Source organism: Spermophilus citellus (assembly GCF_964194105.1).
Source record: "Spermophilus citellus genome assembly, chromosome: 15".
NCBI lineage: Eukaryota > Metazoa > Chordata > Mammalia > Rodentia > Sciuridae > Spermophilus > Spermophilus citellus.
Genome location: NC_138195.1, coordinates 68,356,571 through 68,370,203, shown reverse-complemented (window position 1 = coordinate 68,370,203; position 13,633 = coordinate 68,356,571). Strand labels below are relative to the sequence as shown.

Genomic DNA, 13,633 nt, shown 5'->3' with positions numbered 1-13,633 from the left:
ACCAATCTGAGTCACTGTTGCCATGTAATAAACATGTTAAGGGACATAATAAATACTTTTCATCACCTTCTACTCATTTCCTAAACACCCGCCTTTTTTTTGCCCAGCATCATTTACTGTGAAAGGGGACACAGCCACCTGACATGGTCTAATAGAACTCTTGCCTGCTTTTTTTAAATAGCACATCAGTGACCTCAAAGACATACTAGTGATTTCTCTATCCAGATGAGGTCAAAAGGTATAGCAATCCTGATTTGATCATTTTTTTTTTGGGGGGGGGGTCCTATATTGAACACACACCACAGGAAGAGAGGCCAAATTCCATATCATTTAAAAGAGTGTGCTGTGATTAAGACTATGTGGCTTTCCCAAAAAAGCAAAGCGGTATAAAGAGGTTAAGCAGTTTAGTTGTGATCAGGAGGGCTTTGCAGGGAGGGGAGGATGAGCAGGACAGATAAAGAAAGAGAGGAATGAATACACTGAGCTTGCGGGGTTTCTCATATGGTGAATTTATTCTATGTGATGTTGTAATAATGGATGCATAATATTATAACCCTTTTAGAATATGGAATAAACCCTAATGTAAACTATGGACTTTAGTTGCAAAATAATATACCAGAATTAATTTATTAATTGTAACAAATATAGTACAAGAAGGCATCATAATAATAGGGGAAAGTGTTGGGGTGGCGGACAAGCTACTCTCTGTACTGTTCAATAACTTTCTATAAACTTAAAATTGCTCTAAAAATAAAAATAAGTGCATTAGTTAAGAAAGTTTACTGTGAGCCATGATGAAAACCAACTTCTTGGAAATATGAACAGCATTTACTATATTGGTTTCACTTTGTATTAAGGACAACAAAAGAAGCAGTTAAAAGAATATTGTTGAACGAAGGTTATAAATAGACATGCCTCTAAAGAAGGTATACAAAAACAAGTAAACAAGTCCTGTAAGTGTGGTTCATGTGGATACCTCAATTTCATATTTATATTTCAAATGAAGATGTTTCTCTTAAATATTAATTTGCAAATTAAGTTTTGAGTTTTTTGTTGGTTTGTTTTGAGACTGGGGGAGTTAAAATCTGGAATTTGTGACTTTTTAAAAGATATCTGAAATAATTTCCTTGTCATCATCATATTGTTTTGCCAAGATAAATTAAAATCATATGACAACTTAAAAAAAAAAAGAAGGTATACATAAGGCCAATAAACACATGAAAAGATGTTCAACATCAATGAAAAAGTGTATCAAAACCCACACTTAGATTTCACTTCATGCTTACTAGGATGACCATATTTTTAAAAAATAGAAAATGACAAGTGTTGGAGACAAGAATGACAAGAATGTGGAGGAAGTAGAACCCTGACACATGGGAATGTAAAATGGTACAGCTGCTACAGAAAACAGTGTGGTAGTTCTTTCAAAAGTTGGACAGAGTTACCATATAACCCAGCAGTTCCACTATTAGGTGTACTTTTTATCCAAGAGAAATGAAAATATATGTTCACACACAAAGAAAAACTACACGTGACTATTTAGAGCAGTATTATTTGTAATAGCAAAGAAACAGAAATGGCCTAAATTTCCATCAGTTGGAATGTAAATAAAATGTGGCATAGCCATCGAATGCAATATTATTACTCCATGTTCTAAAAGGGTCATAATATTATGCATCCATCATTACAAATAGGCATGTCTATTTATAACCTATAAAATGTAATGAATTATGGTTGGACACATTCTATAATATGGATGAATCTGGAAAAGATAACATTAAATTAAAAGGACAGTCATAAAAAAACACATATTGTATCATTCCCTTTATGTGACATGTCCAGAATAGACAATTTATGTAAATAGAAAGTGGATTGATGGTTGCCTAATGGGAGGGAGGGAGGAAAGCAGGGGCATGGGGGTTTAATCTGGGATGATTAAAACGTTCCACATTTTGTTATGATTGCATAACTGTATAATATACTAGAAACAACTGAATTATATACATAGAATCTCCAAATTTTTATGGCATATGAATTATATCTCAATAAAGCCATCACCACAAAATTTCATCTGTTTATTTTTATTTTGAAGGGCATAACAATGCATATTCCTTACCACTGACTAGTGACAGAAGATTTCCTTAGGAGTTTTACATTTGTGATTATTAACTATCATCATCCTATAGTGCACAATATAGTGCATAGTATTTAGTTCATGTAGCACTTCCAAATAGACTCTTCTAATGGATCTCAAAACGCTAACTAAATAAGGTGCTAGATAAAGTAAATGTTATATAAGAAAAAATATATACTTCAGAGAAGTGATGTGAATTTCTAAAAGCAGCAGTAAATGTTAAATCTATACTAGGAACTTGAGAATTCTAATAGAAATCTTTTTCTATTACCCTATGATTTTTTTTGTTTGGGGGTGGGGGGTTATTTTGTTTTATTTTAATAGTATTAGACTCCTTGGCTTTCTTCATTTTGTCTACCTTTCATTAACTCAACAAATGTTTTTTGATTGTCTAATATGTTTTTTAGGTTGGAGAGACACAATAGTAAATAACAGATATAGCTGCTTACCTCTTGGTAAAGGAGATAAATATTAAATAGCACTTGGAAACAATTGATTATTGTCTTTTCTCTCACACCATTTTTGCCCTTTAGTAATTCAAACTTAAATGTTCAATTTGACTCTATTGTTTTTCTAACAATAAATTAGTGTAAATATGAAGATAGTTATGACCCCTTGTTTCCTTTTCTTACTATTAGAGAACATTTTTATGTCTACCATTTGTCTTTGTGTTAGTCAGCTTTTTATCACTATGACAAATACCTGAGAGGAGGAAAGATTTATTTGGGCTCATGGTTTTAAGGTTTCAGTCCATAGATGGCTGGCTACGCTGCTTTGGGTTTGAGGTTAGGCAGAACATCATGGTAGAAAGATGTGGCAGAATAGAGCTGCTCAGAGCATGACGGCTGGGAAACAGAAAGGGGAAGGGGCTAGGGAAAAAGTATAGTCCCCATAGTATGCCCCCAAGGACTGGTTCCTGCAACTGGAGTCCACTTCCTATAATTTCCAGCACCTCCCAATAGTCTATTCAGCTGTGAATCTCTCAGTGGATCGATCCATTGATGAGATGAGAGCCCTCATGAATCAATCACTTCCCCAAAGCCCCCCCTCTGAACATGGCTACACTGGAAACCAACCCTTAAGCTCATGAGCCTTTGGGGGATACTTCATAACCAAACCATAACAGTTCCTTTACTTCCCATCCCTTCTTTTCATTTGATAATTAAATTATTCTTAATAAATTTAAAGATTTATACAATCATTTCCACTTCTGGAAACTTTCATCACCCTCAAAAGATCCCCATAAAGCTTTCATCTCTTTCTTAGGAAAATAACCTAAGAGGGGCAGAGTTAGTAGGTCTTAGGATAAATTTATTTTCATTTTTTAAGAGGTGGTCAAACTATTTTACAAAATACTTTTCCAAAGTTTATGAAGTTCCTTTTCACATTTCTGTCACCAGTGTATGAGGGTTCCAGTTTTCTACATCTTTGGCATGATTAATTATTGTCTATCATTTTCATTATAGCCATTCAAGTAGGTTTGAAGTAGTATCTTAATATAATTTTAATTTGCACACTCCTGGTGACTAATGATAGTGAGTCCCTTTTCATGTATTTATTAATCATTTGCACTTTTTTGGTGTAATGTTGACTTAAAGTTTATCCTATTATTGAGTTGTAGGAATTCTTTTTGTTATTGTTGTTGTTGTTGTTGTTTTTAGTTGACAATGGACACAATACCTTTATTTATTTATTTATTTTTATGTGGTGCTGAGGATCAAACCCAGTGCCTCACACGTGCTAGGTGAGCACTCCACCACTGAGACACGACTCCAGCCCAGGAATTCTTTATATACTTTCAATATGTTTTTTAAATCAAATATATGACTTGAAAACAGTTTTTTCTCATTTATAACTTATCTTTTCACTTAGCTAATGGAATCTTTGGGAGTACAAAAGCTTTGAGTTTTGATTAAGTTCAGCTTATCAAATTTTAGAAAATTTATGGATCATGCTTTTGGTGTCATCTCTTTGCCTAACCCAAAGTCACAGAGGTTCTTTGCCTTATTTTCTTCTAAGTTTTATAGTTTGTAGTTTTGGCTCCTATATTGGGCATGAATCAATTAGGAGTTAAGTTTTGCATGTGATATGAAGTAAGGTTCTAAATTAGTTTTTTTTGCATGTGGATTTCAAGTTTCCCAACACTTTATTTAAAAGATAACCTCTTTCCCAATTGAATTACTTTAGCACCTTTAGTCAAAATTTAATTGACTTAAGTGGTTCTACTTCTAGACTCTTACTTCTGTTCCACTGATCTATATTTCTATTCTTCTGTTAGGACTATATTGTCTTTTTACATCTTTACAGTGTTAAAATTGTCAAGTGTTAAGTTCTCCAACTTTGTGCTTTTTTGAAATTGGTTTGGCTTTCTTGGATGTTTGTATTTCCATGTAAATTTTAGAACTAGCTTGTTAATATCCTCGATAAACCTTGCTAGGGTTTTAATAGAGTATTGAATCTACAGATCAATTTGGGGAGACTTACCATCTTAATTTAGTGTCTTCCTATTCATGAACCTAAGTTATCTCCCCATTTATTTAATTTTGGGGGGAGTACTAGGGATTGAACTCAGAGGCACTCAACCACTAAGCCACATGTCCAGTCCTATTTTATATTTTATTTAGAGACAGGGTCTCACTGAATTGCTTAGCACCTTGCTTTTGCTGAGACTGGCTTTGAATTCATGGTCCTTCCATCTCAGCCTCCCGATTGATTAATTTTAATTTCTCTAATCAATATTTTCTAGCTTTCAGCATATACAATTTGCATTGCTTTTGCTAGGTTTATTCTTATGTATTATTTTTAATGCTAATGTGAATGGAATTATTTTCTTAATTTTATTTTTGAACTGTGTATTGCTAGTATTTAAAAATAACAGTTTTATAAATTGTTCTTATATTCTCCAACCTTGCTGAACTTGTTTTTATATATTTAAAGTTTTTCCCCACCCGTGTGGATCCCTTAGGATTTTCTGCAAAAAAGATCATGTTGTTTGAGAGTAACGACAGCTTTATTTCTTCCTTTCCAGTTAGGATGCTTTTAATTTCTTTTCCTTGAGAAACTGCACTGGCTAGAACATCTAGTACAAATGTTGACTGTGAGTGGCAAGAGCACATTTTTGCCTTGTTCCCAATCTTAGTGGAAAACATTCAGTATCTCATCATTAGGTATGATGATATTAACTGTAGGTTTTTTTCTGATATCCCTTATCAGGCTGAGGGTTCCTTCTATTCATGGTGCATTGAGAGTGCTTATTCGGAATGGTGGTGACTTTTTCCAGCTGCTTTTGTTCCCATCTATTGAGATGATAATGTGATGATATTGGTCTTTCATTCTATCAATATAGTAATTTATATTAATTGGATTTTGATATTAAGTCAACCTTGCATTCTGGCATAAATCCTATTGGGTCATGGTTTATGATACTCTTTCTGTGTTGCTGGATTTGATTTGTAAATATTTTTTTGAATGGGGATTTTTGCATCTATATTTAAGAGACATATTCATCTTTAGTTTTCTCATAATGGCTTTGGAATGGGAATAATATGAGTTGAGAAGTGTAACCTCTTTATGTTCTGGAAGAGTTTATGAAGGATTGGTATTTCTTCTTTAAACATTTGATGGAATTCACCAATTAATGTACCTGGGTCTGGGCTTTCTTTATGAAAAGATTTTTTTAAATTACTAATTCATTGATTTTAATTGTTATATGTCTATTTAGACTTTATATTTCTTGAGTCAGTTTTAATAAATTGTGTCTTTCTTGAAATTTTTGCATTTTACCTAAGCTGCCTAAATTAGTGATATAAAGTTGTACACAGTATTTCCGTATCAATTTAATCACTACGAAGTTCTTTATGGTGTTTCCTCTTTTGTTCCTAATTTTGGTAGTCAGTGGCCTCTTCTTTTTCCCTTGGTGGCTCTGCCTAATCATGTGTCAATTGTGTTGTCATTTTAAAGAACCAATTTTGCTTTCACTGACTTGTCTCTATTTTTGAATACTATTGATTTCCACTCTAATTTTTTAATTATTATTTTATTCCTTCTTCTTATTTTGGATTTAGTTTTCTCTTATTTTTCTCATTCTTACAGCAGAATCCTTGGTTGTTGGTTTCAGATCATTCCTCATTTCTGACTATAATATTTTCCCTAGCCACCACTTATGCTGCATCCCATATGTTCTTATGTTATATTTTTATTTCACTCCAGTTTTTATTTCCTTGTGATTTCTTCTTTGACCCATGGATTATTTGTTTAGTTTTCAAATAAATTTCTCAAATTTCGGGTGTTGGATTCTAGTTTAATTCAGTTGTGGTCAGAGCATATACATTGCATGATTTTAATCCTTTAAAATTTATGAGATTTGTTTTATGGTTTATCATGTGGTATATATGGAAGCATGTTCTACCCTACATTGGAAGAGTGTATCCTGCTGTTGTCCAGTAGAATGTTCTATAGATCAAGCAGTTCATTAGCCAATGATGATACTCAACTCTTATATATCTTAGATGATTTTCCGTCCAGTTGTGTTATCCATTATAGAGAATGTAGTACTAAGTATCCTTGTAATATTTTTGAATTTTCTATTTCTCCAATTTTTTCAATTTTGCTTCCTGTATTTTGGTGTTTTTGTTAGGTATGTCTATATCTTCTTGAAAAAATTGAGGTCTTTATTCTCATTACCAGATACCCTTTTATCATTATAAAATGTTCTGCAATGATTCTAGTAACATTTGTTCTTAAAGTCTATTTTGCTGATATTCAGAAGTGTAGTTGTTCCCACTGTCTTGATAGTTACTGTTTGCATGATATTTCTCCTTTTCCATCCTTTTGCTTTCAATCTATTTGTTTATTTGAATCTGAAATGTGTCACTCTGTTAGGATTTTGTTTTTGTATGATAAAGACCAACAACACTTTATCTATTTGTTTTGTGCAAGTGTCATTTAAGTCACTCAATGAAGAACGAAGTCATGTATATTCTCAACTTTTATATTTACCTATATAACTACCTATACTGATGTTGTCTATTTGTGTGGTTTTGAATTGCCATATGTGGCATTTCCTTTCAATCTGGACTTCCTATTTATTTATTTATTTGTTTGTTTGTTTGTTTATTGTGGTACTGGGGATTGAACCCAGGGCCTTGTGCATGCAAGGCAAGCACTCTACCAACTGAGCTATATCTCCAGCCCTCCTTTTTAATATCTTATAAGACAGATTTGCTCACATGTTTTTTTTGGAATATATAAATTTTGCATTCAGTTCTGAAGAATACTTTGCTGCATGTAGAATTCTTGGTTAACAGGGTTTTTCTTTCAGTATTTTGAATGTGTCATCCCACTCTCTTAAGGCCTCCATTGTTTCTGGCAAAAACTCAGCCATTAATCTCATTGTGTTCTCTTGCTTATGATGAGTCAGTTCAATTCAAGAATCTGCCTTCTTTTCTATGGTTTATTTCTCTTATATTCCTATTTGATAAGTCAATAACATTATGCTTTCCTTTCATTCTTCATTATTCTCTTTAGTTCTTTGAATGTATTTATAATAGAAATTTTGAAGTCCTTGTTTGCCGAGTGTAACAGTAAGACCTCTTAAGAAATAATTTCTTAGAACAGCCCTCCCCCTCCCAATATTTGGGTTACACTTTCCTATTTCTATGCATGTCATAATTTTTTGTTGAAAATAATATATTTTAGATAATATGTTGGAGAACCTCTAAATTATAAATCCTCCATACCAGAGATGTTTTTATTGTTTCTTTTTGTTTGTTTGCTTAGAAACTTACATGGACTAATTATATAGAGTCTGTCTCTCTCACATTATGTAGCTACTGATAATTCTACATTTTTTAAATTTATCATTTAAAAACGTTTTTAAGGCCAGCTTCTAGGTATTCCCTCTAGCCCACTCTAAATTGAGGACTTTTCATCAAACAATGGAAGAAATTCTCATCTCTGAAGGCCTTCCAGAGTTAGAAGAGATGGTGTGAAGAAGGCATATCACAATATAGCTTAATTGTGGGTCAATGTTTGATCAGAGATTGTGCTTCCATCTTTTGCCAGTAGATTGTAGGTGGATTGTGGAGTGGGGGGAGTACAGTCAACATTTAGGCAGTTTACAGGTCTGACTGGTATACTTGTGTGTGTGTGTGTGTGTGTGTGTGTGTGTGTATAAACTTCCTTCTCCTTTCTGTTATAAAGATAGCAATCAGTGAATTTAGGGCTGACCCTAATCCAGTGAGACTGCATATTAATTGATTACATCTTCAAGGACCCTATTTCCAGATAATGTCATGTTCTGAAGTTCTGGTAGATATAAATTTTGGGGGACACTATTCAATCCAGTATACCATTCATTATGAAGTATTGCCTGAAAATCAGCATGGTCTCCTTTGTGGATTAGGTGATCTTTTGTGAAGATTGCTTTGAAATGAGTGAAACGGTAAGAGGACACTGCTAAATTGACTTCTTTCCTGGGATAGTTCTTCAACTTAGATACACCACACTTCCTTTCTTTGGTTATTTTATTCATTCTGTTAAGGAAAAGGCAGAGGTCTGTGGACAGGAAAGGGTTGGCAGAGTCTGGCTCTTCTCAAAGTTAACTCACATGTCTGTTTTTAACCTAGAGCCAAATAACTATCGGACCATGCACGGCCGGGCTGTGAATGGCAGCCAGTTGGGAAAAGATTACATCCAGCTGAAGAGCCTCTTGCAACCCATCCGGATTTACTCCAGAGCCAGTTTATATGGCCCTAATATTGGGCGTCCAAGGAAGAACGTCATTGCTCTCCTAGATGGGTATGTCAGATTATTTAGGTTTCCTTATGACATTGTTCATTAAATGTAATGATCTAAAGTATTTGTACTTTTTCCTGGTTATATTCAATCTTAAGAGTAAAGGAGATTTTTTTTTTCCATAATGGCTTACTCCAGTCTAAACTAGGGATTATTCATCAAACAATGGAAGAACTTCCATGGTCAGAAGAGAGTGGTATAATGGGGGAGACACATCACAATCTCTAGGATGGATTGGAAGGGATGCATTGTTTGAAAATGACATTTAATCATAGCGTTACATACCATCATTTTGAATTTTATAAAAAGCAAAGCAGAGCAAAACAAAACTTTATTCTAATGGCCTCTATAAAAAGTAAAGTTTGACAAGCAGAGCTAGATTAAAAAGTTGAAAAGCACTACAAATATTTGTAGATTAAAGAACAACTGAACTGGTAGATTTATTAGCAGATATTCTAGAGAATTGCTACCACTTGATTTCTTTGGTTTTGAATTAATCTTACAATCATTTTTTAAAGCATGATAATAATGAGATACTGTTCAATGCTTCTTCCTCAATCCTGATGGTGGACCAGACTTGATCTGGATAATCTGTGTACATTGGGACCAATAATTCAGGGTCAGAGGAAATGCCTGACCATGAATTTATTACCAATAAACATGTAGAATTACATTACAGGGACCCACTGTGGTATGAGGAAGGCTGAAGATAGATACAACTTTAATCAAGATCCAAATTAGAGACTAGAGCAGGAGGGGTGGGAGCAATGAGATTGGGGGATTTGGGAGCTCTTCTGGAACACAGTACCCTGTGTACCAAGGCACACATTGTAAATGGCATTTTGCAATAGTCGGGAATAGGAAAGGTTATTCCTACAAATCAAAGATAAGTAAGACTTTTTCTAGTGATGTGCACAGACCAAGTGAAGTTAGAGAAATGATATACAAGTAGAAACAGAGATATACAAGGAAAAGGAAAACTTTGTCTCCTGAATGGCCCTTATAGCTTGATGGCCCTTGTGATTTCTCTTTTTTTTGGTTCTTGATAGAAGCTTATAAAAAGATTAAACATTACTGAAGGTTTGAAAAGGCAAAAGGATTCATACTGTAGCAACATTAACAAATTGAAATTTAATTTTAGGTGTTTTTCTCACTCACGTCCCTGGGGCTGGTGGAATTTGGGTTTCCTCTACATGATGCAGGTTGGCTGTGAAATAAAGCTAAGAAAAGAAGGTGAAAAAAAAAAAAGCACACAGAAAGTACTTTTGAAAAGGGAGGGTGGGTCGACTCTTTGATCTTAGGGGTGGAGCTTCCACACTGGAAAGAGAGAGCCCACGTTTGCTTTTTTATATGAGAGAAGCATCAAAGGTTTTTCCATATAATGTTCTTTGCCTTTTAAGGTAGGAGGCCCAATGGGTTACGGATGGAGCTACTGCAGCTCTCTCCCAGGCCCAGCAAAGACTGAGGTCATATGCATTGTGTAATCCATTAAGTGGGAGGAGCCACTACTGGGAGCTAGCGCGGCTGGTGACCTGAGCTGGGTTCACAAGCGCTGGCTACATCAATAACTAGAAAACGGATTAAGAACTATGTAATGTTTTGAACAACCAACAATAAAATAATTTAAAAGCAAAAAAAAAAAAAAAAAAAAAAAAAAAAAAAAAAAAAAAAAAAACGGGAAAGAAGCTCCCAACGCACAGAAATACCTTTTACTTGCAGGAATCAGGGACGGCTCTTGACCTTAAAGGTCTGTTGGAAAGAGAGAGACTATGCCACCATCCTATTTATTGAAGAAACCCAAATGAGGCAAGGGATTGGGCTTCAGGGGGGTGTATCCCATCTCATTGAGTGACATCCACTCCCAGAGCTTCATTCCCAGGCTGAGCGGAGGTGAGGTCCACCTGAAGCCAGTTCAACACCTCCATCGCTCAAGGCTAAGGGTGTGTGCTTATCTCCTTTGTGGCTACCCACAAGCTACAAAATAACTTGCAATGCCAAACCAAATCTCCTGGCTCAAGGCTGAGTGAAGACACTCAAATAGTTCAAGGGTAGCCACCCTTATTTCAATGCCGCTGTCTTCCCCACTCTTCTCTTCTTGCCTTCTGTTATGATTTAGATATGAGGTGTCCCTTAAAAGCTCATGTGTGAGAATGGACAAAGGTTTAGAGGTGAAACAAATGGTTTAGAAGAGCATTCACCTAATCAGTGTGTTAATCTATTGATTTGAATTAACTTGTAGGCATGTGGGGTGTGGCTGGAGGAGCTAGGTCACTGGGAGCATGCCTTTGGGGTTTATATTGTATCCCTTGTGAGAGGAGCTTCTCTCTTTCTCCCCCACCCATTCCTGATTTCCTGATTATCCTGTCCTGCAGTGCTTTCCTCCTCCACACCCTTCCCCCATGGATTTCTGCCTCTCCTCAGGCCCAGAGCAATGGAGTCAGCCATCTGTGGACTGAGACCTCTAAAACCACCTGTGCCAAATACAGTTTTCTTCCTCTAAAATTGTTCTTGTCAGGTCTTTTGGTCACAGCAGCAGCAACAACAACAACAAAAACAAAAAGCTGACTGAAACACCTTTCGTCTCAGGAGCAACTTCTACTTTTTTTGTAAAAAAAAAATTCATGACCTTACCCACAGATCAGCTGAGCTTCCCTTTGCATACTTTCACTGAAGTTTGAAATTATTCTGTGTATGTGTGCAGTGGAGGAGATGGACAGGTTGGTTTCATTTTGCCTATTATAATTAGGGGATAAGGATCATGAGTGTAGAATGTTACTCACATTTCTTAGATAAATAATCAAGCAAAGCTAATGACTCTATCATTAAGTTCACATGGTTATTCTTTTAGATTATCGTTCTTTAATTATTAGATTAATATATTTTCACAGGACCTACAACATCCTTTCAGTAGCGTGACACTCTAGTACTCATACATTTGTTCTGCAGATGTTTCTTTTTTCTTTTTTTTAAAGAGAGAGAGAGAGAGAGAATTTTTTAATATTTATTTTTCAGTTTTTGGTGGACACAACATCTTTATTTTATTTTATGTGGTGCTGAGGATCGAACCCAATGCCCCGCGCATGCCAGGCGAGCGCGCTACGGCTTGAGCCACATCCCCAGCCCCCTGCAGATGTTTCTTGAGAAGCTATATTCTGGGTACAATATTAGGAACTGGTAATAAAATAATAAAAACAAAAACATTCTCTACCTGCACAGAGTGATTTGCTGAGTTAAGGGAGACATAGGCATTAATCAACTAAACTTAAAACTAAGCTAATACCAAGGAGAGATACATGGTTCTGTGAGTGAGTATAAGTGCTGTACTTAAGTTAGGGAAGTCATGGAAGGGTTACCTCAAGTGACATATAAGGGGAGGATGAGAGGTATTTAAGGTCTAATTTAAAGGATGAATAGATGTTAACTACACAAAGTGAAAAGTATCAGTGTTTTTGTTAGAATGAAAAGCATGTGCAAAGGCCCTGAAGATGAAAAAGTGGCTAGGTTGGCTAACAAAAGATATAGCTAGAAAAGAAACTAGGACTCATGTTATATAGGAGCTAAAAGGCATAATGAAGGGCTCGCAATTTCTTCTAAGCACATTCAGAAAAACGCTGAATGTTTTTAAGCTGGGGAAAGAAATCATCAGATTTATCCCATAACTAGTATGTTGTGCCTAGTATGTGGCAATTGGGTTGGACAGAAAGCAGGAAAATCAGTGAGAAGGTTTCTGCAGCAATGCAGAGAGAGAGAATTAAACAACAGCAGATGGGGTAGAGAGGGAAAATGAGAGGGAAGGGGAGAGGGGATAGTAGGGGATAGGAAAGGTAGCAAAATACAACAGTCATTAATATGGTATTATGCAAAAATGTGGATGTGTAACCGATGTGATTCTGCAACTTGTATTTGGGGTAAAAAATGTGAGTTCATAACCCACTTGAATCAAATGTATGGAAGATGATATGTCATGAGCTTTGTAATGTTTTGAACAACCAATAAAAAAAATGAAAAAAAAAAGAATGATGGGACCTAGACTAGGATGGTGGCAGTACAATATACTGTTAACAGTAGAATCCATGGGATGTGATGGTGTGTTGGATAGGACCATAACGATGCGACAGAGATGTTTTTGGGGGTGGAGACTCAGACCCTGGGAAACAGATTCAGAGTCACAGCAGGGGGAGATGATGCAAGGTGCAGTTGGAATAGTAGGCCTTCTTTATTCATAAGGCAGCAGCAGCCCCCAGCCTCCAGCTCCAGCTTCATTAGCCCAGCCAGTTCCATTATCCTCCTGAGCCATTTCCACAGATCTTTTCTATATGCAGGTCAGAGAAACAAGGCACATTGCCAGCAGGTTACATAAGTGGGTATATGCTCACAAGCAAATGTTTATGACCTTGAGTACATAAGCTGAATCAGGATGTTCATGACCTTGGCCTCATAGTAAGGCTCAGTGAGGGAGCTTAACTGTAGCCGTCTTGGGCCTGCCCAACAATCCATTCTAAGCGTTTTAAGTCTTCTACAAGTTCCCTTAGTGAGGAGGCCACAGCACTGCATCCATATGCATTAACAGCTATATAAGCCGCCACAGCATACAAACAGCAAACAAGCCCCATTACCTAGGATTACTAAAAACTGGTTTTATCCCATGTTGTTGTGGCAATAAAAGTCTTTTCCAGCCATGTCAGTTGTCAAGGGACATAGTCT

General features: G+C 35.8%; 1 protein-coding gene across 2 annotated transcripts in view; it reads left to right on the top strand.

The window, feature by feature from the left end:
• The window catches only part of HPSE2 (heparanase 2 (inactive)), a 705,647-nt gene that overhangs the window by 443,094 nt on the left and 248,920 nt on the right, over positions 1 to 13,633 (top strand). For both annotated transcript variants that reach the window (XM_081268316.1, XM_081268315.1), the window contains one exon: positions 8,761 to 8,932. In XM_081268316.1, coding sequence (XP_081124442.1) covers positions 8,761 to 8,932 — 172 coding nt within the window. The remainder of the gene's footprint in view (positions 1 to 8,760; positions 8,933 to 13,633) is intronic.